Source organism: Saimiri boliviensis, chromosome 17, assembly GCF_048565385.1.
Source record: "Saimiri boliviensis isolate mSaiBol1 chromosome 17, mSaiBol1.pri, whole genome shotgun sequence".
NCBI lineage: Eukaryota > Metazoa > Chordata > Mammalia > Primates > Cebidae > Saimiri > Saimiri boliviensis.
Window position 1 is genome coordinate 68,536,157 of NC_133465.1, and position 24,991 is coordinate 68,561,147.

A 24,991-nucleotide genomic window follows, 5' to 3' on the forward strand; every position below is an offset into this window, starting at 1 on the left:
CGGTGGGCAGGGCGGGGCGGGCAGACAGACCCCTGGGCCCGGAGGGCCGGGGAGCGCGGTGGAGGCGCAGGGGCAGAGGGACCCCAGGTCTGGGCGAAGCCCTGGCGCCCGGCCCTGACTCAGCCCCCCGCATAGGCGCCTCTGCGCGGGGTCGCGGTCCCGGGGCTCCCTGCCTGCGGAGGAGCCGGACTCTTCTGCACGTGGATACCGTCGGGAGCCATCGCACCTTCCCCCCAGCTTTTTGTGGGGTGTTTATCTTGCTTCACTCTTCTCTGGTGCGTTTCTGAGGGTGTGGAAGGAGGAGTGGTACTAATGCCCGCGGCCGCACCTGGCAGGGATGCCCTCACCCCTCCCCAGTCTCACCGGGACCACCTGCCCGCTGGGTCTGCCAGGCCGGTCTGTGGCCAACCTAGATCCTTCATGGAATAGGAAGGCTGACTTTGGTCCCCGCATCTGACAGCCTTGGTGTCCTGGAGGGAGCCCAGCTTGGGCAGGAAAAAACAATGTTGCTTCCCCGGGGCCCTCCTGGGAAGCGAAGCTCCCGGGTGCCGGCGCCTCTGGGAGAGGTCCCTGGCCTGGGGCTGGAGCCTCTGAGCCGCCTGGCTGCTTCTGGACGGCACCTGTCGACCCATTGCCCACCACCCAGCCCTCCAGGCTTCTCCGCGGGCGCAGGTGTGGTTCCCACCGTTAGCCCGGGTCACCCTTTTCCAGCCCCAGAATGCCGGATTCTCTTCTAGGGACCCTCCATCGGCTTCAGGCACCTTTGGGCCGACTCCTCCCTGCTTGGGAGGGAGGGAGGAAGCCGTCCCTCTGTGAGGTGTTCCTGACTCTGCTGCCCCACCTAGTTTCTAGGAAAGGAGGCAACACGACATGCTGGGAGCTTTCTCATCCTGAGCTTTGAACATGAGAAATGCCGTGAGAAACTTTTCTCTCCGCTGCTGGCCACTTCACGGTCCCATGGGAGCGTGTGACGTCCTCACAGGCTGCCCAGCCTCTGCTTTTTATAGTGCAAGAAAGTACCGCTCCCTGGCAGGCGGTGGAGCCGTGAGCAGCCACAGATGGAGGCACTGGCTGTCGTGGGAGATCAGGAGACCTGTCCAGTACCTGCCAACCAGGGAGGAGGGAGCCAACACAAGAGAGACGGAGCCGAGGGCCGAGGACAAGCGGAAGCTTCCTCGCCCTCCCTCTTAGACCTGTAGAGCTGGAGAGACCCTTAGACACAGCCCAACCACAGTGGCAGCCATCAGCGTCATCATCATGTGAGCCACAGATTCGTGTGTCTGCTTCTCACATGGCAGGTGCTGAACGTCATATTAATAATTATTGTAATTGTTAATTCTCAACACTTCCATCCAGGGAACTCTCACTTGGGGAAAGAACAGAGCTGCAAAGCTCCAGAGGCTCACGGCTTGCCTGAGGTCCCAGAGACAGGGATGGAGGACTGCAGACTGGGATCTGTGTCTTTAGCCCAAGGGCGTATGCTTCTTTTTTTTTGAGATGGAGTTTCACTCTTGTTTCCCAGGCTGGAGTGCAATGGCAAGATCTCGGCTCACTGCAACCTCTGCCTCCGGGTTCAAGCGATTCTCCTGCCTCAGTCTCCCAAGTAGCTGGGATTACAGGCGTGCGCCACCATGCCTGGCTAATTTTGTATTTTTAGTAGAAACTGGGTTTCGCCATGTTGGTCAGGCTGGTCTCAAACTCCTGACCTCAAGTAATCCACTCGCTTCAACCTCCCAAAGTGCTGGGATTACAGGCCTGAGCCATCGCGCCCAGCCTCCAGGGCGTATGCTTTTAACACTCCTACCTGGTGTTGGGAATTTGGCACTCAGCTCTCCAAGCCGAGGCTGGGAACTTCTCTCTCCCAGCTGCCAACAGAGAATGCCCAGGGGCAGGAAGGACACAGGTCCACTACCCAGGGACTCTCGACTTCTCCAGCCTCTTTCTCCTCCTCTTGCGTTGCCAAGGGAGGTGTCCCCAGTGAGCTTGTCAGGGAGGCAGAAAGCAGGGTGCAGGAAGCCTTGGGTGGGTGCTGCGTGGCCACAGGATGCCCCTCCCCCTCCCAGGCAGGTGCAGCCAGCTGGCAAGGGTTGCCATCCCAAGTGGGAGCAGAGAAAGCTCAAGCTGTCCCAGGAAGGGCATGGGCTCCCTCCTTGTTCCTGGGAAGTGACCCCCTGTCCAGGGCAGCCAGCACTGCAGAGGTTTTCAGAACATGCTTCTTTCTGTTGTTCTTCCTAGCGCCTCCCCCCAGCTGTAATTAGCATGACTCATAGACCAAATATTCTGGCATTGAACTTTGCTCATCAAAACAAAGATGAAAAGAATTTCGTAGATACAGTGTGCACAGGGACTGGAGCTTCCCATTTGTGTCTTGTCCTCAGGGGTCTCTGTTCCTGGGGTTGGGGGCTGTGGCTGAGGCTCCAGAGCCTTAGGGAAGGGGTGGGAATGACAGACACCAGGAAGGGCAGGAAGAAGGAGCAGGTTACTGTCCCCCAGACAGTCCCGCCTCTGCCTGACAACAGCAGCCTCCGGAGATACTCAGGTGGGGACGCTACCTCTTGGGCCATGGGCTGCCATTTCCCCTGCTAACCTGCTGAAACCAGCCTTCTGCTGGTGTCGAATGGCACAGCGCAGCTCTCTGGAAGGACCCTGGCATCTCCCCGACCCCTGCATGCAGGGCGAGAACTCACCTGCCCACTTTAGAGAGCCGTCTGGAAGAAACAGCGATGCCAGCTCGACAGCGAGCTTCTTCCAGGCTCTCTTGGGGGCATCCCAGCCAGCTGCTCTCACGAGCTTGGGATCCTTGGGGCCCTGCCCTGGGGTCTGTGCTGGGGTCCTTGGCCTGGAAGGGCCAGTCCTGAGCAGGGACGTGCAGCCTCAGGGCACGCTCACCCCTTTCCTCCTTCCCGAGCTCCCCCGTGAGACGCTCCACCTGTTGCCACCACTGCTCTAGGTCTCCAGGAGAGGCAAACGGTGTGAGCAGGAACGGGCTTTGGAGCCATGCGGGAAGGATCTGTATCTCTGGGTCCTTGTTAAGGTCACAGCTGTGTGACACTTGTGCTGGGGTGATACGAGCAGCTCGTGGCACATCAGCACCCCTCCAGCTGCCCGTTCTTGCCCATGCTCAATTTCCAGAGCTGGGCTTGGCATCTGAATGTGGTTCAAAGGCGGATGGTTTCCTGCAGGGGCACTGACCCCCACAGCCCCCACAGCACAGCGGGCACCCCTGTCTTGCCTCTGAGGCCCCATGGAGCCAACCCCTTTTCCAGCCTCAGATGGGGGTGGTACAGACTACAGGCCCTGTCCAGGACGGCCGTCGGGATGGCTGTGGGCCAGCCCCAGTGTCTGCCCATCTCCCTGGCTCCTGGAGGAATTTTCCTTGACATGAGACAGAGCAGAGCAGGAGGCGGCAGGCAGGAAGGCAGGCGTCGCGGGGAGGAGGAGAGGAGGCAGACGGCAGCGGGCAGGCGGGCAGGCGGGCATGGGGAAGTCAAGTTCTCAGTGCCCTGTGCTGGGTCACATGTTGCCGTTGGCCATGGCTGAAGCCACACTTGGTGGAATGCCCAAGCCCTGTGCTTTGGGTTGTACCCATCCCCCTCAGCCAGTCATCTGGATGCCAGCCACCCTCTGCCCTGGGACCAGGGAGGAAGAAGGGCCTCGCCTGGGAAAGCTGCCAGCCCTGGGTGGGTTCGAGGCGAATGTAGGCCAGAAGGTGGGCAGGGCCCCCCGACTCTGCCCATAGATTCCTGGGGCCAGTCTTCAGAGCTGGGGACGAGTGTGTTCAGAAACACTTGGCCCCATTCTGCTTGTAAAGAGTCTAAAGTGAGAGATGGAAGGATCTGGGTGGGTTTGGGGGTGACCGTGGGGCTCTTGCATCTTCCGTCATTCAGGGAAGCCCCCTCCCCCATGAAAGGGTATCGACGAGGGCAAGACCTGCAGCCCTGTGAGTCCTCCCTGCATGGTGCGTGAACTCAGATTCCTTTGCAACCCAGCACTCGGGTCTGCTTCTGCCCATCAGAGGGCACCGGCAGGGAGAGGAATCATCCGTACCCCCGTACCTGGGCCTTCCCCTCCCTTCCTCAGAGCTTGCCAGCATGCTGACCTCTCTTCACCCTACAAAAGCAGTGTCCTCAAAACGCACATCCAGTGGGCCACCCTGCCCAAGCCCTTCACATTTCAAGGTGTGTGTGTGGATGTTCTCGGTGATCCTGTGCCTAAATCCAAAGGAATTCCACTCCAGTGGTTTATTCGAAGATGCTAGCAGGCTGGCACCAGAGAGATCTTAGCGCATTGCATCAGGGAAGATGGTTGCACGATTCCCTGGTGCCCCGTGCCACACCCGGCATGGGGTGGGCTCTTGGTAATCCTCTGTTGAGTGATGAATGCAAGGGCTCGGCTGCTGGAGACAACCCTCAAAGCCAAAGGCCGCTGCAGCTGTTCCAGCTACAAGCAAGGAAGCAAATTGGTGGGCACCTCAACCCTGAGCCCAGAGGGCGGGAACGGGCGCTGGACCCTGGCTTGGGAGGAGGAGGAGCCTATGCTCTCTGGCATCTTTCTGGCCGCCCCTCGGGGTGAAGTGTAATGTGCTTTGCTGTCGGACAGACCTAGGTCTAATCTGAGCACTAGCACCTCCCCACTGTGGAACCTGGGGCGGGCGGCTCCATTGCTCTGAGCCCATTTGCGCATTCTAAGGATCAAGCTCAGTGGTGAGGCGAAGGCACCATGGCCGGAGCCTGGCTCTCGGCGGTGGCTTTTCAGGGGTAGCGGGGCTTTGTCAGAAGGAATCTCATAAACACTGGGCTACTCCTGGTCCAGGAACAGGCTGGCCATTGCACATCATGCAGGGGATGGGCTCCAGGACTGGGCTCCATTTCCTTCTGTTCCCCGGCTGCAGGCCACGGGCCCTACGCAGGCAGCCTCCTTCAGCAGCAGGGGCCAAAGACCAGCAAAGCCCCCCGCCGCTGGGAAAGCGTTCTCTTTGGCTCGCCTAATTCCAGTGCCACCCTGCTGTGCTCCCTACCACCTGTGCCCTTCCTGGCGCTAACACCTCACATACCATAGCTGCCAGGGACTCTACTGCCTAAGGGAAGGGACATCTTCTTGCTCCATTCAGCCTGAAATCCAGCTTCCTGCTGGGTATGTAGTAGACACTCAATAAACATCTGCTGAACAAATGAACGAAAGAGCGTGAGACTTCAGCAGTAGGCCAATTTGTATTCCCCATGGTTCCGCTTGAGCCTTTAACGACGCGGCATCAACAAACTCTCTTTTCTCCCCAACCCACTTTCCTATGCATCCAGTTGAGTTTCCTGGAATAAACAAAGTGCTCCCTTAGTCCCCAGGGTGGGGCTGATTTGTCATTTTTCTAAGTGGAAAATAATGTGTATTTGCTGTGAAAAAGGATGTGACTGTTACAGGGGAAAGAAACAGAGAGGCCGAAAGAAAAGATGGTAAAAGCATCTGTATTCTCATCAGCCTGGATCATCGCTGTTGGCAGCCTGGTGGGTGGCCTTCGGGTCTTTGTGGCTGTGTGTGTGCGTGTGTGTGTGTGTGTGTGTGTGTGCACGTGTGTTTGGATCTGCGTATTTTCAACCTGCATTTTCACTCATTACTGCTTTATAAACTTTCTTTTCTTTCTCTCTCTCTCTCTCTCTTTCCCTCCCTCCCGCCCTTCCTTCCTCTCTTTCTCTCTTTCTTTTTTGAGACAGTCTCGCTCTGTCACCTAGGCTGGAGTGCTACGGCGTGATCTCTGCTCACTGCAATCTCCGCCTCCTGAGTTCAAGCAATTCTTCTGCCTCAGCCTTGTGAGTAGCTGGGATTACAGGTGCACCCCGCCACACCACATACTAATTTTTGTATTTTTTAGTAGAGACAGGGTTTTACCACGTTGGCCAGGCTGGTCTTGAACTCCTGACCCCAAGTGATCCACCTGTCTCGGCCTCCTAAAGTGTTGGGATTACAGGCGTCCTGATAATCAACCACCTCGTTTCTCTAGTTTCCATCATGTGGACGCACTATAATTGTTTGTTTGTTTTTTTTCTTTTTTTTGAGATGGAGTTTTACTCTGTCACCCAGGCTGAAGTGCAGTGGTGCTATTTCAGTTCACTGGAACTTCCGCCTCCCGGGTGCAAGCAATTCTCCTGCCTCAGCCTCTGGAGTAGCTGGGATTACAGGCCCATGCCAGCACGCCTAGGTAATTTTTGTATTTTTAGTAAAGACAAGGTTTCACCATGTTGGCCAGGCTGGTCTTGAACTCCTGACCTCAGGCGATCTGCCCACCTCAGCTTCCCAAAGGGCTGGGATTACAGGTGTGAGCCACCTCGCCCAGCCGTGTATTTCATTAGGCCGTCTTTCTTCCCGAACGTCAGTGTTTCTTAACCTTGGTGAACGGAGGCAGTTGCTTTGTGTCTTTGAAGCAGTAGCCTTTCTGAGTGCAGGTAAGAGGAGCATTTCTGGGGAAGACAGCCACATGGCCGCACCGGGAGTCAGCATTCTGGTGACAGTGACGTCCCTTGGATCCCTGCATCCCCACCTGGAGTTAGAGAGAGATTTGGACAGACCTGTGGCTGTGGCATGTGTTTGGATGATGGCTCTGTACTTGGGACTGGTTGGAGGTGAGGGGAGCTTTCGAGCCCTGTTGAGAATTAGACACCGGATGCTGGTGACACCCGAGAAATGAGATGGGGATCCCGTGTCCCAGGGGCTTGGAGTCATGGGGATGGCCCGGGAAACCAGCGACCGTAGACTGGTTCTGTCCGGATGTGGGGGAGGGGCACCTACAGCATGCCCCGGGTCTGGGCAACTTCCAGGAGGAGGTGGCCTCAGGCTGCGTTCTGGAGAATACACGGATGGAGAGGGTGGAGGAGAAATGGGCATCCGGACAGAGGAAAGAGCTTGTGTCAGAGGACGAGACCCCAGGTGTCACCTGTTAGGGACTGAGCGGCTCCAGAGGGCTGGAGTGAAGGGGACCCAGGTGGGGTGGGGAAGGGCCAGATGGAAATGCTCAGGGCTTACTGCCTCCTTTATTGGCATGGGAAGCCCTTGAAGCCGGGGGTGGCATTCAGATTTGCATTTTTCAAAGCTGCCTCTGGAAGCAGTGTGGGGGACAGATGGGAGGCAGAAAAGCAGCCAGGGCTGGGGGAGAAGTGATGGAGAGGAGAGGAGGCATGCAGGGTTGGCAATGGATGAGCTGTGGCGGGGGCAAGGAAGGTGGCATCCAAGTGGCTCACAGGCTTCTGGCCCAGGACCCTGCGTGATGGCGCGCATAGCTTTCACCAAGCCGCAAGCCGCAGGAGGAGAAGCCAGTGTGGTGAGGGTGGGGGAGAAGGGGGTGAGTTAATTGGGGGGTTAAAAGTCTTAGGGCAGAGCAGGTGGGTGCGGTGGCTCACGCCTGTAATCCCAGCACTTTGGGAGGCTGAGGCGGGTGGATCACCTGAGATTACGAGTTTGAGACCAGCCTGGCCAACATGGCAAAACCTCGTTTCTACCAAAAATGCAAAAATTAGCTGGGCATGGTGGTGGGCACCTGTAATCCCAGCTGCCTGGAAGGCTGAGACAGGAGAATAGCTTGACCCTGGGAGGCGCAGGTTGCAGTGAGCCGAGATCGCGCCATTGTGCTCCAGCCTGGGTGACAAGAGCAAAACTCAGTCTCAGAAACAAAAACAAAGAAAAAACGTCTTACAGCAGAGCAAAGAGGAGGCGTTCAGCAGATGATCACATATGCAATTGCCTGTGTGGCTCTAGACCAGTGCTGCCCAGCAGACCCTTCAGCCGTGATGCAAGGTGCGGAGAGCTGCGCTGTTATGGCCGCTGCTAGCCATGTGAGCATGTAAAACGTGGCTCCTGTGGCTGAGAACTGGATGTTCCATTTTGTTTAACTGAAATAGCCCCATGTGTCTTGTAGCCACGGTATTGACTTGAACATTTGCAAGCCCAGGTCTCAGCAGCCAGGTCAGTGGTGGGGACGTGGACTAGGGCATTGTCAGCTGAAGACGTGGTGTGGACCAACACAGGCAGAAAGAGGTCAGGCGCGGTGGCTTCAAGCTGATAATCCTACCCGCTTTGGGAGGCCAAGGCTGGAGGATTGCTTGAGACTAGCCTGGGAAACGTAGTGAGATCCTGTCTCTAAAAAAAAAAAAAATTTTAAATAAGCTGGATGTGGTGGCACATGCTTGTAGCTCCAGCTACCCGGGAGGCTGAGCTGGGAGGATCACTTGGGCCCAGGGGTTTGAAGCTGCAGTGAGCCGTGACTGTACCACTGCACTCCAACCTGGGTGACAGAAGGAGACCCTGTCTCCAAAATAAATAACTGTAGGAGAGTTAGGCACAAGAGGAGCTGAGGGCCAAGGAACAGCCTGGGAGAGCACCTGTCTTTGGGGGTTGATCAGGAAGGCTGAACACTGGGAGACAGTGTGGGCCACACCCACGGCTGAAGAAGAGGGCAGTCAACATTGGCAGATGCTGAAAGTGTGCACGGAAGCAGAGTGCAGAAGGGTGTTGGGTGCCATGAGGGTCCTGGGTGATCGCAGCTGAGCAGTCGGGGCAGGACCAGGCGAGAGGGGGACCAGTGAGACGATGTGATGAATTCTATTCCTGACCCAGATGCCCTAGGCTTGGGACAAAGCTCCATCTTATGCCAGGTTTCCTCAGGAGCTGCCTGGAAAATGCTGGGGCTGGTCCAGGCCCCAGACAACCCAAGACATCCGTGCTGCGTGTACAGGGCTGGGTGCGGTGGGGCCCCAGGCCATAGAATTCCCAGGTGCTTTCCACCGTCTGTCTTGGGAGTGGTCAGCCCCCGGGGGCGTCCCCGCTGCTGGTGCTGGGGAAGCGGGCGGTGGGCCAGGCCACCTGCAGAGTGGGCACAGGGCAGCCGTCGGTGCCTCTTCTCTCTCACACCATTCTCAAAGCAGGGGCAAGCCTGCCGCCCGAGACTTTCCAGCTGGGAGGTGAGCTGAGGACAGCTGCCCTACTCAAGGAAGTCTTTGTTTCCACTGGGACTGAATGGAGCTCTGGAGGCTGGGCTGGCCGAGTGCCCCGAGAGCCCGATGCCTGGTGGCTCACGCGGCCTCCTTGTTTGCAGGGCCTGGGCAAAAATTTACTCTGAGTCCCACTCTTCGCTCCAGGTGAGTCCTTCCCGGTCAAGGTGCAGTTGGTCCAAGATGGGAGGGAGATGCTTTAGGATGGGAGACTTCTTGGCCTCTCTTCTCTTTTTCGTCCCAAGCCAGGCCTCAGTCCCATCCAGGGAAGAGGAAACCTTTGCTAATTAACTAGCAAGTAGCCCTGGAAGAACCTGTATTCATCCCTGGACTTGGGCTTTGGAAGTACCAGATAAACACCTGAGCCTTAAAAAACAAACCGTCAGCCAGGTACAGTGGCTCAAGCCTGTAATCCTAGCACTTTGGGAGGCTGAGGCGGGTGGATCACGAGGTCAAGAGATCGAGACCATCCTGGTCAACATGGTGAAACTCCGTCTCTACTAAAAATACAAAAAAATTAGCTGGGCATGGTGGTGCACGCCTGTAATCCCAGCTACTCAGGAGGCTGAGGCAGGAGAATTGCCTGAGCCCAGGAGGCGGAGGTGGCGGTGAGCCGAGATCGCGCCATTGCACTCCAGCCTGGGTAACAAGAGCGAACGAAACTCCGTCTCAAAAAAAAAAAAAAAACCCCAAAAAACCAAACCGTCCTTCTGCAAGACAGAGGGCAGCTTTTTGGAAAAGGGAGAGAGGGAGAGATTTCGAGAGGAGATGGGCCCCAGCACCCTGGCATCTCTCAGGAAAAGGGGCTGCTCGCCTCCACCTGGCAGACTTCCTTCCATAAGGGACCCCCAACCACCACGAGGTCGAGGGGAAGAGGGAGAGTCTGAGAACAGCAGGGAACATCAGCCATGCGGCGGGCGTCTAGAAGAGAGAAACACACCACATTCATCACAGGGGAGCCGCTCTGCCCCCTCCTGCCCATCACTGGAGGACTTTGGTAGGTGGGCAGTTAGTGTGACAAATGGCTTCTGGAAGCAGGGGAAAGGGCTCTAAGCAGATGTCACCTGTCAGAAGGACACCCTGATGGGGCACCCTCCTCTTTCTTGGCACTCCAATACCTGAATCCTCTTGCAACAACAGGAGGGCTCTATGTGTCTCAACAGAATTTTACCGGACGCCAGAGCCGACGGGGAGTGGACTCAGGGCTTCTGTTCTGGTTGGGAGGATTCTGGGGTGTTCCAAAGGTGGCAGAAGCTGGGGTGGCACAAAGGGGTGGTGATGGCCGAGGGGCGGTTGATGCTGTGTAGAAACCAGGAGTGTTTGGGTGCTGGGCTGAATCATATACATACATTTTTTTAAGAGAGAGTCTCACTCTGTCGCCCAGGCTGGAGTGGAGGGGCACAATTTCGGCTCACTGCAACCTCTGCCTCCCGGGTTTAAGAGGTTCTCCTGCCTCAGCCTCTTGAGTAGCTGGGACTACAGGCATGTACCATCATGCCTAACTTCTGTATTTTTAGTAGAGACAGGGTTTCACCATGTTGGTCAGACTGGTCTTGAATTCCTGACCCCATGATCTGCCCGCCTCAGCCTCTCAAAGTGCTGGGATTACAGGCGTGAACCACTGAGCTTGGCCTTTTTTTTTTTTTTTTTTAAATTTTTATTTATTTATTTATTTATTTATTTGAGACGGAGTTTCGCTCTTGTTACCCAGGCTGGAGTGCAATGGCGCGATCTCGGCTCACTGTAACCTCCGCCTCCTGGGTTCAGGCAATTCTCCTGCCTCAGCCTTCTGAGTAGCTGGGATTACAGGCATGCGCCACCATGCCCAGGTAATGTTTTATATTTTTAGTAGAGATGGGGTTTCACCATGTTGACCAGGATGGCCTCAATCTCTTGACCTTGTGATCCACCCGCCTCGGCCTCCCAAAGTGCTGGGATTACAGGCTTGAGCCACCATGCCCCACCTTTTTTTTTTTTTTTTTTTTTTTTTTTTTTTTTTTTTTTTTTTTAGATGGAGTCTCTCTGTCACCCAGGCTGGAGTGCAGTGGTGTGATCTTGGCTCATTGCAACCTCCACCTCTGAGATTCAAGTGATTCTCCTGCCTCAGCCTCCTGAGTAGCTGGGATTACAGAAACACACCACTGCACCCAGCTAATTTTTGTACTTTTAGTAGCGATGGTGTTTCACCATGTTGGGCAGGCTGGTCTTGAACTCCTGGCCTCAAGTGATCTGCCCACCTCACCCTCCCAAAGTGCTGGGATTCCAGGCGTCAGCCACTGCACCCAGCCTGAATTCGATTTTTGAACTGGAAACCACTAGGTGTGGATACAATTTTAGGCCAAGCGTCCTTGGGAGATGGACGTAATATTTTGGGGGCAATGTCCAGACTCTGGAAAAGCCAGATGAAGACGCTTGTCTTGGGGGAGCTGAGGTCTGGGGGACAGTGGAGCCCCTGGAGAGCATCTGATGCAGGCGCAGGGCAGAAGGGAGGGTTGATGTCTGGAGCTATTCAAGCTGGGGATGGGTGAGATGCAGATGGGAGAGAGGAAAGGGTCTAAATGACTCCCAGATTCCTGGCCTGCTGTTTGTCCGGTTCCTGCTTCCTCCCTGATGACTTTATTTTAATCTAGAACAGAGCTGTCCAACGGAACTTTCTGCAATGATTGCAAGGTTCTATCCTGCACAATATGGTAACCACTGGCTACATCTGGATTTTTATTTTTATTTTTTTGAGACAGGTTCTTGCTCTGCTGCCCAGGCTAGGGTGCAGTGGCACGGTTGTGGCTCACTGCAGCCTCAACCTCCTGAGATCAATCAGTTCTCCTGCCTCGGCCTCCAGAGTAGCTGGGACTACAGGCACCACCATGCCCGGCTAATTTTTGCATTTTTTTTAGAGATGGGGATTGATATATTGCCCAGGCTGGTCTTGAACTCCTGGGCTCAAGCGATGCTCCCGCCTTGGCCTTCCAAGGTGCTGGGATTACAGATATGAACCACTGTGCCTGGCCTATGTGTATTAATAGTTATCGAACGCTTGAAATGTGGCTACTGTAGCTGAGGAACTGAATTTTGAATTTTCTTTCATTTTAATTAACGTGCATTTAAATAGCCACACATAGCAGCCACTGTACTGGGCGGCACAGGCCTAGAACATTACCCGCTTAGCATTTAGATTCAGCATGTGCGGCTTGTCTTGAGCTATAATTGGGTGCGTGTCTGTTTCCTTCACTAGCCTGTTATATTCCTGAGGTCAGGGAATAGATTTAATTTATGGTTGAATCACTTCCTCCCAGGCTCTTACACAATGCCATGCAAATCACGGGCATTCAGTCAACCCAGCCTGTGTTCGACTGTCAGCGGAGAGGGCAGCTTGGACTTGTCTGCCAAGGCTCCTTCCAATTCAGGGAGATTACAGGCTTGCCTCTCAGAGCAGCTGCTCACCTGATGAGGATTAAAGAAAAAGGAAAACACTGCTTACAGAATGCTTTTGTCAAAAGGCCCTGCGCTGGGTGGAGCATCAGGGCAAAACCCAGCCTCACGGTCCCCGAGTCCAGGTGTCCACTGTCAGCACACAAGCGTGACAGCGTGGAGGTGGGGCAAAAATATAACAGGACCCATTTAGTTGAGATAGAGTCTTGCTCTGTTGCCCAGGCTGCAGTGCAGTGATGTGATTTTCAAGGCTCACTGTAGCCTCTGCCTCCTGGGTTCAAGCGATTCTCCTGCCTCAGCCTCCAGAGTAGCTGAGATTACAGGTGTGCGCCAACACGTCTGGCTAATTTTTTTGTGTTTTTATTTTTGAGATGGAGTCTCACTCTGTCGCCAGGCTGGAGTGCAGTGGCGCGATCTAGGCTCACTGCAACCTCTGACTCCCTGGTTCAAGTGATTTTCCTGCTTCAGCCTCCTGGGTAGCTGGGATTACAGGCACGTGCTACCACATCCAGCTAATTTTTGTATTTTTACTGGAGACGGGGTTTCACCATGTTGGCCAGGATGGTCTCGATCTCCTGACCTTGTGATCTGCCAGCCTCGGCCTCCCAAAGTGTTGGGATTACAGGTGTGAGCCACCGCGCTCGGCCCAATTTGAAACAAATTCAAGGAACCGTCAACTTGTGGGTGACGACTGCCTCCTTAAAGAATCTACCACAGAGCCACGAGGCCTGTGAAGGGATAAAAATTATTGCTGGGCGCAGTGGCTCACGCCTGTAATCCCAGCACTTTGGGAGGCCAAGGCGGGTGGATCACGAGGTCAGGAGATCGAGACCATCCTGGTCAACATGGTGAAACCCCGTCTCTACTAAAAATACAAAAAATTAGCTGGGCATGGTGGCACGTGCCTGTAATCCCAGCTACTCAGGAGGCTGAGGCAGGAGAATTGCCTGAACCCAGGAGGCGGAGGTTGCGGTGAGCCGAGATCGCGCCATTGCACTCCAGCCTGGGTAACAAGAGCGAAACTCCGTCTCAAAAAAAAAAAAAAAAAAAAATTATTATTGCCACAGGGTTTCTGTTGCCCAGGCTGGAGCGCAGTGGTGCGATCGTGGCTTACTGAAGCCTTGATCTTTTGGACTCAGGTGATCCTCCTACCTCAGCCTCTTGAGCAGCTGGGACTGCAGGAGCACCCCACCATGCCTCACTAATTTTTGTGTTTTTGGTAGAGATGTGGTTTGCCATGTTGCTCAGGCTGGTCTTGAACTCCTAGGCTCGAGCAATCCACCTACCTTGGCCTCCCAAAGTGCTGGGGTGACAGGTGTGAGCCACCACACAGGACCAAGGGATACAAATTGCGGACAAGGAAGTGTCCTCAGGCTTCCTGTCCTCCTCCACGTCCTGCGTTCGGCCTGATTTCTCTTTTTCTGCCTCCCTCCTCCTCGAAAGGGGAATGTGTTCTTGTCGGGGAGGAGGTCAGGTGTAGGTGGATGGGTGGGGCTGGGGAATGGGCGCTGAAGAGCTGCTGGTCCTCAGGGGCGTGGAGGGAGGAAAATGGCCGCCAAATTACCACGGAGATTGGCTCTTAGTCACAGGATTTGGGAAGGGCAAGTCAAGTGCTTGAGTCACACTGGAATTGTCTTCAGTTGCCTTGACTGTGAGGCCGCCTGGAGACAGGGCCACGTGGGTCTGGATTCACGTGGGTTACACACCACTGGTCCAGACGTGCTCACGGCACTTCCCTGGAAGCGTAACACGTTCCTCCAGGCAGCCTCCCCGGGGACACGGCCTCCCCACTGTAGGGAGGTTTCTGCTGGAAATCACTAACTGTGTTCTGGGGCCAAGTTTGGTTAGATGTTGGGCAATCATGTTTCTGCCCAAAAGTGACTAAAATGATCATAATGTTATGAGGCTGGCCTTGCCTTGGGATTTGGTAAAATGGTTTTTAAGATCTTTTCAAGAAGGAAAGGTTTCAGTCTGGGTTTGCTCTGACTCCAAACAGGAGGCTCTTGAGGAGAGACTGCGAAGGCTGCCCTCGGCCGATCAGCCCGAGCCTGGGACTCTCTGCTGCTTCCTCAGCCCCGCCCCACCCCGGGGGACAGCCTCATCCCCAACCCCACAGCACCCTGGGCCCCATCTCTGCTGACCACGGTGTGGAAAATCCTTTTGTTAGACTAGACAGAGATACACATTAAAAAAAAAAAAAAAAAAAAAAAAAAGGCTGGTTCTTAGATTCTTATCGAGGGGCAATTCTGCCCCCAAGGGACAGGCATATGACGATGTTTGGAGACATTCAGCTAGAGGCGGTGGTGCTAACGGCAGCTGTGGGTAGGGTCCAGGGTTACTGCAAGCATCCTGCAGCACACAGGCTAGCCCCCCACCACAGGGGATTCTCTAGGCCCAAACATCCATGGTGCTAGGGTTGGCCGGGTGCAGTGGCAAACAGCTGTAATCCCAGCACATTGGGAGAATGAAGCGGTGAGGTCAGAAGTTCAAGAGCAGCCTGGCCAACATGGCGAAACCCTGTCTTTACTAAAAATACAAAAATTAGCTGGGTGTGGTGGTGTGTGCCTGTAATCCCAGCTCCTAGTGAGACTGAGGCAGGAGAATAACTTGAACCCAGGAGGTGGAGGTTGCAGTGAGCCAAGATCATGCCACTGCACTCCAGCCTGGGTGGGCAACAGAATGAGATTCCATCTCAAAAAAAAAAAAAAAAGACGACAAGAAAACCCTCAATGGTACCAGGGTCGAGAAACCCTAAAGTACAATAATCTAAGGTAGTTTTTTTAATGCCTTTTATAGTTACTTTCCAACTTATCTGAAATAAATGTGTGTATATACATATATATGTGCACATATGTATATATATGTAAATATGCATATATATCTATAATTTGGGATTCAGAAAAAAGTGTTTAAGGAAAGGAAAACCAGGCCAGGTGCGGTGGCTCACTTATAATCCCAGCACTTTGGGAGGCCGAGGCGGATGGATCACAAGGTCAAGAGATCGAGAGCATCCTGGTCAACATGGTGAAACCCCGTCTCTACTAAAAATACAAAAATTAGCTGGGCATGGTGGCGCGTGCCTGTAATCCCAGCTACTCAGGAGGCTGAGGCAGGAGAATTGCTTGAATCCAGGAGGCAGAGGTTGCAGTGAGCCGAGATCGTGCCTTTGCACTCCAGCCTGGGTAACAAGAGCGAAACTCCGTCTCAAAAAAAAAAAAAAAAAAAAAAAAAGGAAAATCTCTTTTCCTTTTGACTGCTACAAATTTGCCACTTAAAAGGAAAAAAACAGAGTAATTATTAAGGCGCCAAGGAGAAACAGAGGAAATACAGAAATAGAGAAATAAACAAATTTAGAGAATTCACTCTGACAAATATTTGTTGAGCACCAGTGACGTTCAGGGTGCTCAGGATGCTTGGCTGGGGGACGTCCCAGCTCTGGAGGAGGTGACCCATGGTATGCTGAGTAGACACAGGCCCGACAAACTCTCTGCAGTATGAGACAATAGGAAAAGCAAAACTATGGCCCCTGCCTGTAATCCCAGCACTTTGGGAGGCCAAGGCGGGTGGATTGCTTGAGCTCAGGAGTTTGAGACCAGCCTGGGCAACACAGTGAAACCCTATCTTTACAAAACAACCCCCATAACAGCACACGGGGCATGGTGGCGATGCCTGTAGTCCCAGCTACTCGGGAGGCTTGAGGTGGGCAGATGGCTTGAGCCCGGAGGGTGGAGGCTGCATTGAGGCGGAGGGAGACCCTGTATCAAAAAAGAAAACTCAAACAGGATGGAGAGTTTTTTCCCAGTTGAGAAGTCTCCAGCCTGGGTGACAGAGCGAAACTCCATCTCAGCAAAAACCCCCTAATGCCGTCTCCCCCAGGCTCCACAGCCCCCGAGCGATGGCGTGCCTGGAAGATGTTCCTGGCTCCCCGACGTGAGTTAGATGTTGTGGTCACCTGGGTGTGTCATGTGGGTGGAGGAGGAAATCTGTCTCAGGATTTTAACTTCCCTTAAACATGAAAGGAGCCAGAGTCTGGCCCAGGGCCTTTGGAGATAAGCCTTTGCTTTCACTGTTTGCATCTCAAGAAAGAGCTGGAGTCCACGTCGGCCTGGCAGCTGGGAGCGCGGGACACTTCTCACCCCCTTTCTCACTGGGCAGCTGTGAGGGGGAATGAGGTGTTGCCGCAGGGCTTGCAACTTTTTGAGTTACATGTTTTGGTGAACGAAGAGAGGTTAGAGTTGACCACATCGCCAGCCCCACGGAGGGGAGGTTTTCGGGCCACCTGAAATGGCTGAGCATGGGACTCCTGATGCCAGAGTCCTGGGCCAGGGGGCGAGCTGCTCAGAGGGTGGCAGGTGGGTGTTTGCCTAATGTGATCCCACGTACCGCCCCTCACTAGCTGCCTGGACTCCCCATCCCCACGAGCACCCCTTCCTAGAAGGACTGTCCCAATCCTGGATGAAGAGGGTCCTGGCTCAAGTTTTTGCCAAAAGCTCAGGGAGTGAGAGACATGCCGTTGGCTTCCTGGAAGGATGACTGCTCTCCGGGGCTGGGCTTCACACATCCCTAAAGTAGATGCCACGGACACTGGCTGATATGCTGCCTGGTGGCCAGAAAGCAGCTTGGCACCGCCTTCCTACCCACCTGCCCACCGGTGAAGGACCCGGTCAATGAGGCAGCATTGCTTTGAGTCAAGGGATGGAGATCAAAGCTTGCTTGGGCTTTTTCTTGCTGTCCTAAGAAGGGTGGTAAACAATTGTCGGTGGGGCCAGCAGCTGATGGACTCTCCTTCCGGAGAGGCTGGGTGGGCAGAGACAGCACCTTGCTCAGCAGCACTCAATGCCAGCCTGACTGCCTGAGGCTCTGGGGCAGAGCGTGTGTGCACACGTGAAGGAATGTGTACATGTGAGTACATGTGTGCATGAGTGGATGTGCATGCATGTGAACACGTTGAGTGTGTGCGTGAATGTGAGCATGCATGTGTGCATGTGATGTGGGTATGCGTAGATGTGAGTGTGCATGTATGTGCATATGATTGTGTGCATGTGTGTGGATTGCATGCATGTTTTGTGTGCATGTGTGGATTACATGTGTGTATGTAAATATATGCATGTGTGTGGATTGCATGTGTGTACATGAATGTGTGGATTGCATGTGAGTGCATGTGATGTGGGTATGAGTGTCCATGTAAGTATGCATGTGTGAGTGTGCATGTGTAGATTGCATGTGACTGCATGTGTGGATTACATGTGTGAGCATGTACGTGTGTTTGTTGTAAACGTGGGTGCATGTGGGTTGCATGTGTGTGCATGTGGTGTGGGTATGTGTGCACGTGTGTGCATGTGTCGAGAATGCATGTATGTGGATTGCATGTGTATTGAGTGTGCATGTGAGTGCATGGGTTGCATGAGTGCATGTGATGTGGGGATGTGTGCATGTGTGCACATATGTGCACATGTGTGTGGATTTTGTGTTGAGACTGCATGTGAGTGTGCATGTGTGGATTGCATGTATGTGTGTGCATGTGTTGAGAATGTGTGTGGATTGTGTTGCACACATGTGAATGTATGGGTTGCATGTGTGTATGTGAATGTCTGGGAATATGTGTGCATGTGTGTGGATTGCATGTGTTGAGTGTGTGCCTGTGTGGATTGCATGCATGTGAATGTGTGTACATGTGTGTGGATTGCATGTGTTGAGTGTGCCTGTGTGTGGATTGCATGTATGTGCATGTGTGCATGTGTGTGGATGGCATGTGTTGAATGTGCCTGTGTGTGGATTGCATGTATATGTGTCCATATAAGTGTGTGGATCGCATGTGTTGTGCCTGTGTGGATTGCATGTATGTGAATGTGTGTGCATGTGTGTGGATGGCATGTGTTGAGCATGCCTGTGTGTGGATTGCATGTATGTGAATGTGTGCATATAAGTGTGTGGACTGCATGTGTGTTGAGTGTGTGCCTGTGTGTAGATTGTATGTTGTGTGCCTGTGTGTGGATTGCATGTATGTGAATGTGTGCATGTGTGTGGATTGCATGCGTTGAGTGTGAGCGTGTGGATTGCATGTATGTTGTGTGCCTGTGTGTGGATTGCATGTATGTGAATGTGTGCATGTGTGTGGATTGCATGTGTTGGGTGTGTGTGGATTGCATGTATGTTGTGTGCCTGTGTGTGGATTGCATGTATGTGAATGTGTGCACGTGTGGATTCCATATGTGTTGTGTGCATGTGGATTGCATGCATGTGTGCCTGTCTGCGGATCGCATGTATGTGAATGTGTGTGCATGAGCGTGTGTGCACATGTATTGAGAGTGCGTGTGTGCCTGCATGGGCTTGAGAGTGGGTGAGTGTGTGTGAGTGGGGTTGTCCTCCCAGAAGCTGTGTAGCTGCAGCACTTCCCACAGCATAGTGAGGGGCTGGGAGAGCACCTCCGATTTCCAGGCTGTTCCTCGTGCAGCTCCTTCCTAACTTGGCGCCTTCCCCCTGTGTTTCTTTCCCACCAGGGCCCAGTAGGAAGATGGGCTCCCGTGGACAGGGACTCTTGCTGGCATGCTGCCTGCTCCTGGCCTTTGCCTGTGGCCCGGTCCTGAGCCGTGTGCCCCATGACCAGCGGGACCAGCAGGCGTGGGAGGGGAATGAGGAGCTGCCGTCCCCGCCGGACCATGCCGAGAGGTGAGGTAGTAGCGGGAGCTCCGGCTCTGGCCAGCCTGAGCCTGGGGTTCAGGGCCTGCAGGGGCTGGTTCACTGTGAGATGTGAAGGTGAGAAAGCCGGAGCTGAGCTGAGGCGTGGCCCTGCTGGCGGCGGGTCCTGAGGGACGGACGAGCCCTTTCTCCTTTCGGTGGCTTGGGCACCTCCCGTGAAGCTGTGGACAGCGATCCAGCCTCACCCCAAGCCTAAAGGAGCGGGGTCTGCCATTGGCTTTGCAGCCACAGCGGATGTCCCAAGTAAGGAGCAGGCCAGGCTCTCAACCCGCAATCCAGTTTCTCTTGTTCCCACGCTGTCCATTGAGAATGTCTGCCAGGGTTCTAGACAGCACTCGGAGGCAGGGAGAGGTGACAAGCGGCCTTAGGAGAGATGCTGGCCCAAGAGCTGGTGTCTGCTGCCCATGCGCCTCACAGACTGCAGGACAGGAGAGGCCAGGGGGACTGGGCAGGCCAAGTACTGGCTTCCCTTGAGAGGTTTGGAGGACTCTGGCTGGCATCCGCCTTCACGTCTGCAACCTGCAATGGCAGAGACCGCAGCTGACCTGGGATGTTTCCTCGGGAAGCCCGGAGTGCTTCAGCAAATGCTGCACATCCGGCACGAGGTCCTAGAGACCCGGGGAAGCTCGAGCCTGGCTTGGAGCCTCTTCGTTATTTTGAGCACTGGCCCGTCTTGATACCTGAGGCTTCGGGCTAACTTTAGTGTACAATAGAATCGGCGGGACTTGAGGCTGAGTCACAGCATTCTGTCCTTTCTTCCTCTCCCTCCTCTTTCTTTGATTGAGCTCCTCCTATCAGGCCACCCCCAGGCACGGTGGGGGGACACACGAGTGGCAGTCCTGGCCTCCAGGAGCTCTGAGACTGAGAGGGAGACAGATCCATGAGAGACGGGCAGCGTGGCAGGCTCTGTAGTAGGGGCGCACCCGTGACGCTGGGGGCAGCAGAGGGAGAGGCAGGACCCAGGAAGACTAAGAGGAGGGAACTAGGTCTGGAAGGGCACCTGGGGAGGGGAAAGCCACCTGGGAGCCAGAACGACGGGTGCAGAGGCATGGCTGGCAGGGTTTGTCGGGCTGGTGGGTGGTTTGGGATGGCGAGACCCAGCGCTGGAGGCTGGAGGCAGCTGGGTCCAGCTGGGGAGGGCTTCGCCTGAACTTAGTCCTAGAGAGAACGAGAGGAGTCATGGGCAAGCTGAAATTGGACGGTGTTCTCGAAAGAATGCCTGAGGGAGGCAGCAGAGAGGATGCACTGGTGCGGGGAGGGACAGATTCCAAGCAAGAGTCAAAATGGCAGTGGTACATCAGAGACGATGAGGGCCCTGGGCTCGGGTCTGGAGGTGCCTCGAGGCTGGGAACCCAGGACTCTGCTGAAGGTTGCAGGGGGTGGGGGTAGGAGACACTGAAGTCTCCACCCTGGGTACCCACTGTTGATGCCAGGAATAGAGCTCAGGAAGAGAAGGTTCCGGAGGTGATGGGACGGGGACGGGGCTTCCGTTTTGCACAAATGACGTTCATCTCCAGATGGAGACTTCTGGTGAGAAGTTTGAAGTCAAGGTCTGGGGTTTAGGAGAGAGGTAGGGGTGAGCTGTCCGTCTGGGAGCCCTGGCTTATGGGTGGGTGGCTGAACTTGGGGCACAGAGATCCATTTCCTGGATAGTCTGGGGTGTAAACGTGGAAGCAGTGTTAGATAAGGAGCTGGTCCATCGAGGGGGACTTTGCTGCCCCCATGGGTCTGTGCGGCTCCACAGCCTGGGCCAGAAGAGCCTCAAGCCAGACCACGTGCAATGCCACGGGGGGCTGCAAGGTGGCGGCAGGGAGCCGCCGCCATCCATCCTGCCCACGGGCCGGTCCTTCCAAAGTCAGGCTGGGAACATTGCAGTCTCCAGCGGCTGCCGCCGAGAGGAATCCTAAAGATCCAGTTGAACCGTCTCATTTACAGACGAGTCAGCTTCGTACGTTATTTGCTAGCATCACGGATATATGATAGGGAGTCCCGGCATTGTCTTACATCACCCAAAGATCCCCTCCTAGGGGTGTGGATTTCTCCTGAGCAGCCCGACTTGAATGGCGCACACTGGTGTGTTTCCAGGACTGTCATTACCTTTAGCAAAGGGCGTGGGGCGGGGCGCTCATTCTGTAGGAGGACCCAGGACCCCGTAGCATGGGCCGTGATCCCACCAGCATGAACATAGAGCCTGTGGGCCCAGGGGAGAGGTGGAGGAGGCAGGTCAGGCATGCCAGACTCACTGGTGGCAGGAGAGAGAAGCGTTTCGAGGCCCGAGAGTTCCTGACTTTCACTGTGATGATTTATTCCCTCAGGGCCGAACAACATGAAAGATACAGCCCCAGCCGGGGCGAGGGGCTCCCGGCTTCCCAGTGTTTGCGCTGCTGCGACCCCGGGACCTCCATGTACCCGGCGACGGCAGTGCCCCAGATCAATATCACCATCTTGAAAGGTCAGACGACTGCAAAGACAAGCACAGGGGTGACTGGGTGGCTTCGTGCCAATCTGGAGGGAGGGATGGAGTCGTTGGGGTGGGGCTGGGCTGAGCAGAGTGGCTCCCTCGGGACAGGGAGCAGAGGCAGGCAGGCTGTCATCTAGAGGGAAGGCACAGGAAATTCTGATTTTGAGGCTCTGGCCTCTCTCCAGGAGGAGGGATTGGAAAGGGGCCCGCAGGGCCGGGAGCATGAGAAGGAGCCCAGAGGCTGCTCAGGACCTCGTCCCTCCACTTGTGTTTAGATGCCAGGCTTCTATACCCTTTGATTTGGGGTTCGGTACCCCCAGCCTGCATACTGAAATGCCACCCGCTCGCCTTCACCCTGCAGATGGCAGATAACCCTGCACAGCCCATGAAATGTAACTGGGAACACTTGCCACCTAGACCCTGAGTCGAGCCCCGACAGCTGCGGTTCATTTGCTCAGAGCGAGCGTGGGTCTGGCTGCAGAGACCATTGCTTTTGGACCAACCTGTATGTTCCTTTTTTTTTTTTTTTTGGCCAGTGCTTTCCAGAAGGAAAAAAAATTACTGCTTCTGAGTGAAAATAGAACAGTCGTTGAGGTGGAGTCTGTTTGCTTGGCCAGTTTGGGAATCCAAATACCCCTGTGCTGGCATGGGAAGCCACCTGTGGCAGGGGGGCTGGGGCCAGGTGCGAAGCTTCTGCCGGGTCAGGGCTGCGAGGACGAATCGGGACTGCGCCAGGGGCCACAGCGTGAAGAGCCAAGGCTCAGGACGCCACCATTAACGGTACGTGTTTTCCTGTCCCTTTTAGGCGAGAAGGGGGACCGCGGAGATCGAGGTCTTCAAGGAAAATACGGCAAGACAGGCTCAGCAGGGGCCAGGGGCCACACTGGACCCAAAGGGCAGAAGGGCTCCATGGGGGCCCCCGGGGAGCGGTGCAAGAGCCACTACGCCGCCTTCTCGGTGGGCCGGAAGAAACCCATGCACAGCAACCACTACTACCAGACGGTGATCTTCGACACGGAGTTCGTCAACCTCTACGGCCACTTCAACATGTTCACCGGCAAGTTCTACTGCTACGTGCCCGGCATCTACTTCTTCAGCCTCAACGTGCACACCTGGAACCAGAAGGAGACGTACCTGCACATCATGAAGAACGAGGAGGAGGTGGTGATCCTGTTCGCTCAGGTGGGCGACCGCAGCATCATGCAGAGCCAGAGCCTGATGCTGGAGCTGCAGGAGCAGGACCAGGTGTGGGTGCGCCTCTACAAGGGTGAGCGTGAGAACGCCATCTTCAGCGACGAGCTGGACACCTACATCATCTTCAGTGGCTACCTGGTCAAGCACGTCTCCGAGCCCTAGCTGGCCAGCCACCGCCTTTCCTCTGCCACCTTCTGCCCCTGCGCCGTGCGGACCCCACCGCCTCTTCCCCGACCCCTGGACTCCGCCTCCCGGCTTTGGCATTCAATGACACACCCTGCGCACTTGGAAAGCCGGAGCAGCCAGTGCTCCCAGATCCTGCAGCCTCTGGAGAGAGCTGATGGCAGATGACATCGCCAGGGCAGGGTGCCTGCAAGAACCCTCGGGGGCCTTCCGCTGCCCTCTCTGCAGGCATCCTCAAGTAACCCCACGCAGCGAGACGTGTGTGGCGGCAGGGTGTCCCAGGGTGTGGCACTGTGGCTCCAGTCCTTGGAAATAATTAGGCAAATTCTAAAGGTCTCGAAAGGAGCAAAGTAAAAATCATGGAGGACAAAGAAGAGCGCTGTTACTTTTGTCTTTCCAGCCAGCCTGCTGGCTCCTGAGAGAGGGGCTTTTGCACTGGAGCTCCGCTTAAGAGAAGGTCCGAAGTTAAAGCCATGGGGCCCGGGGAGGGGGCTGGGGGTCAGAAAGCATCTCAGGCTTAATTCTTTTAAGCCACGTAGAGACTTTGAGGGACAGGTGGACCCCGACATCCCTGTGGCCTTGTCCAAGAGCTCAGCTGGTCTTTCTGAGTCACAGCTGCGAGGGGATCGGGGCTGGGGTCGCAAGCATCGGCCCCCCAGAGGGACAGCTGAGTGCTCTGCCATTGGCTCTGGGCTGGCAGAAGCAGCCGAAGGCTCCTGACAGTGGCCAGGGACCCCTGGGTCTCCCAGGCCTGCAGATGTCTCCACGGGGGCAGAGCTCCTGGTGTATCCATGTGTGGCTGCTTCACCCCCTGTGCCACTCCAGAGCCCCGGGTGGGGGTCCCTGGTGTCAGCTTTCTGTGTTGCCTCCCATGTTTACCAGCCCCAGAAGGTTCTGGGCCCTTGGCTTCTGTTTTTAATAAAATGCCTCACGCAGCACCGCAGTCTCCTCGTGGGCTAAGCATCCCCATTTCCACGTGTGCTGTGTTGGTTTGCAGCGAGGCTGATCCAGACCCCTTCCGCCCGCCTCTGCCCTCACCCCAGCCTCTGACCAGCAGCCTGAGAGGGGCTTTCTCTGGGCTTCAGAGCAGGTGGAGCTGGAAGGGGCTGGAAAGCTCCTGCTTGCCTGTTTCTCAGGCTCCTGTGAGCCTCAGTCCTGAGACCAGAGCCGAGAGGAAGTGCATGTCCCAACCCCCCAGATCGGGACTCACTCTCAGGAGCCGGGTGGCAGGAGAGGCAACACCCCTTCGGCAATTTCCAGACCACCTGGAGCAGGGCCGAGGTGTCTCTGCGGTGCCCTGGCAGGGCTGCCAGCGTTCTCTCCAGGAACCCCGTGGCCCCTCTCCACCTCACCCCACGTTGATGCCCAGGGTCACTCTTGCTACTTGGTGGCCCCCAAACCCCCGGTGCCTGTCCTTCTTCCCTCCCCATCCCCCACCTGGTTTTGACTAATCCTGCTTCCCTCTCTGGGCCTGGCAGCCGGGATTGGGGTCTGTACATCCCTCTCTTTAAGGAACTTCCACGGGTCTCCTGAAAGCCGAATCCCCGCGGGCATGCCTGGAAGCAGGGTGTCGCTCGCTGCTGACTCGCTCCCCCAGCTCTTTCAGAAAACATTAAACTCAGAACTGTTTTTCAGCATCCTGCCTCGTCTGCTTGCTCATTCAACCGAATCCTCCACGTCTTCTCCTGTCTAGCCCAAGGCCCACTCTTGCCTGGGAGGCCCTCAGCTTTGTGCCTGGGGACGCTGGTACCCGGCAGGTGCATGCTGGCCCTGAGGTGCCTTGCTCCTCCCTCGGGTGCAGGCTCCCATGGGTGGGGCAGCCACAGCGTGTCTCAGCTGCAGCTGGACGTGTGCCCGAGTTGGGCTCCTGGGGCTTGGGTGGGTCTGGGGACTTGTGAGAGGTGGGTGGGAGGCAGGGGCTTGCTCTCCTGAGCAGGGCTGCTCTGTCCCCCAGGACGGAGAGAAACCGTGGAGGTAGCAGTTTGGCCAGGTTCTGCAGCCTAAACACTGTGTTCCTTTCCCAGGGCTGCCGTGGAAACCGAGGTTGGGGGAT

The 24,991-nt window shown here is 55.5% G+C and overlaps 1 protein-coding gene across 8 annotated transcripts in view; it reads left to right on the top strand.

Moving 5' to 3' along the window:
• The window catches only part of C1QTNF1 (C1q and TNF related 1), a 29,118-nt gene extending 4,543 nt beyond the window's left edge, over nt 1–24,575 (top strand). For 3 of the 8 annotated variants that reach the window (XM_074389031.1, XM_010342344.3, XM_003931671.3), the window contains exons 2-4: nt 18,902–19,070; nt 21,416–21,552; nt 22,367–24,575. In XM_074389031.1, the coding sequence (XP_074245132.1) occupies nt 18,916–19,070; nt 21,416–21,552; nt 22,367–22,917 (843 nt within the window). In that variant the 5' untranslated portion in view covers nt 18,902–18,915 and the 3' untranslated portion in view covers nt 22,918–24,575. Of the gene's footprint in view, nt 1–63; nt 5,499–5,705; nt 5,802–7,376; nt 9,120–9,217; nt 9,363–13,481; nt 16,332–18,901; nt 19,071–21,415; nt 21,553–22,366 lie in introns of those variants that run through there. The other 5 variants (XM_074389030.1, XM_010342343.3, XM_074389029.1 and 2 more) reach the window with 5 other exon arrangements.
• Nucleotides 24,576–24,991: the final 416 nt, after the last annotated feature.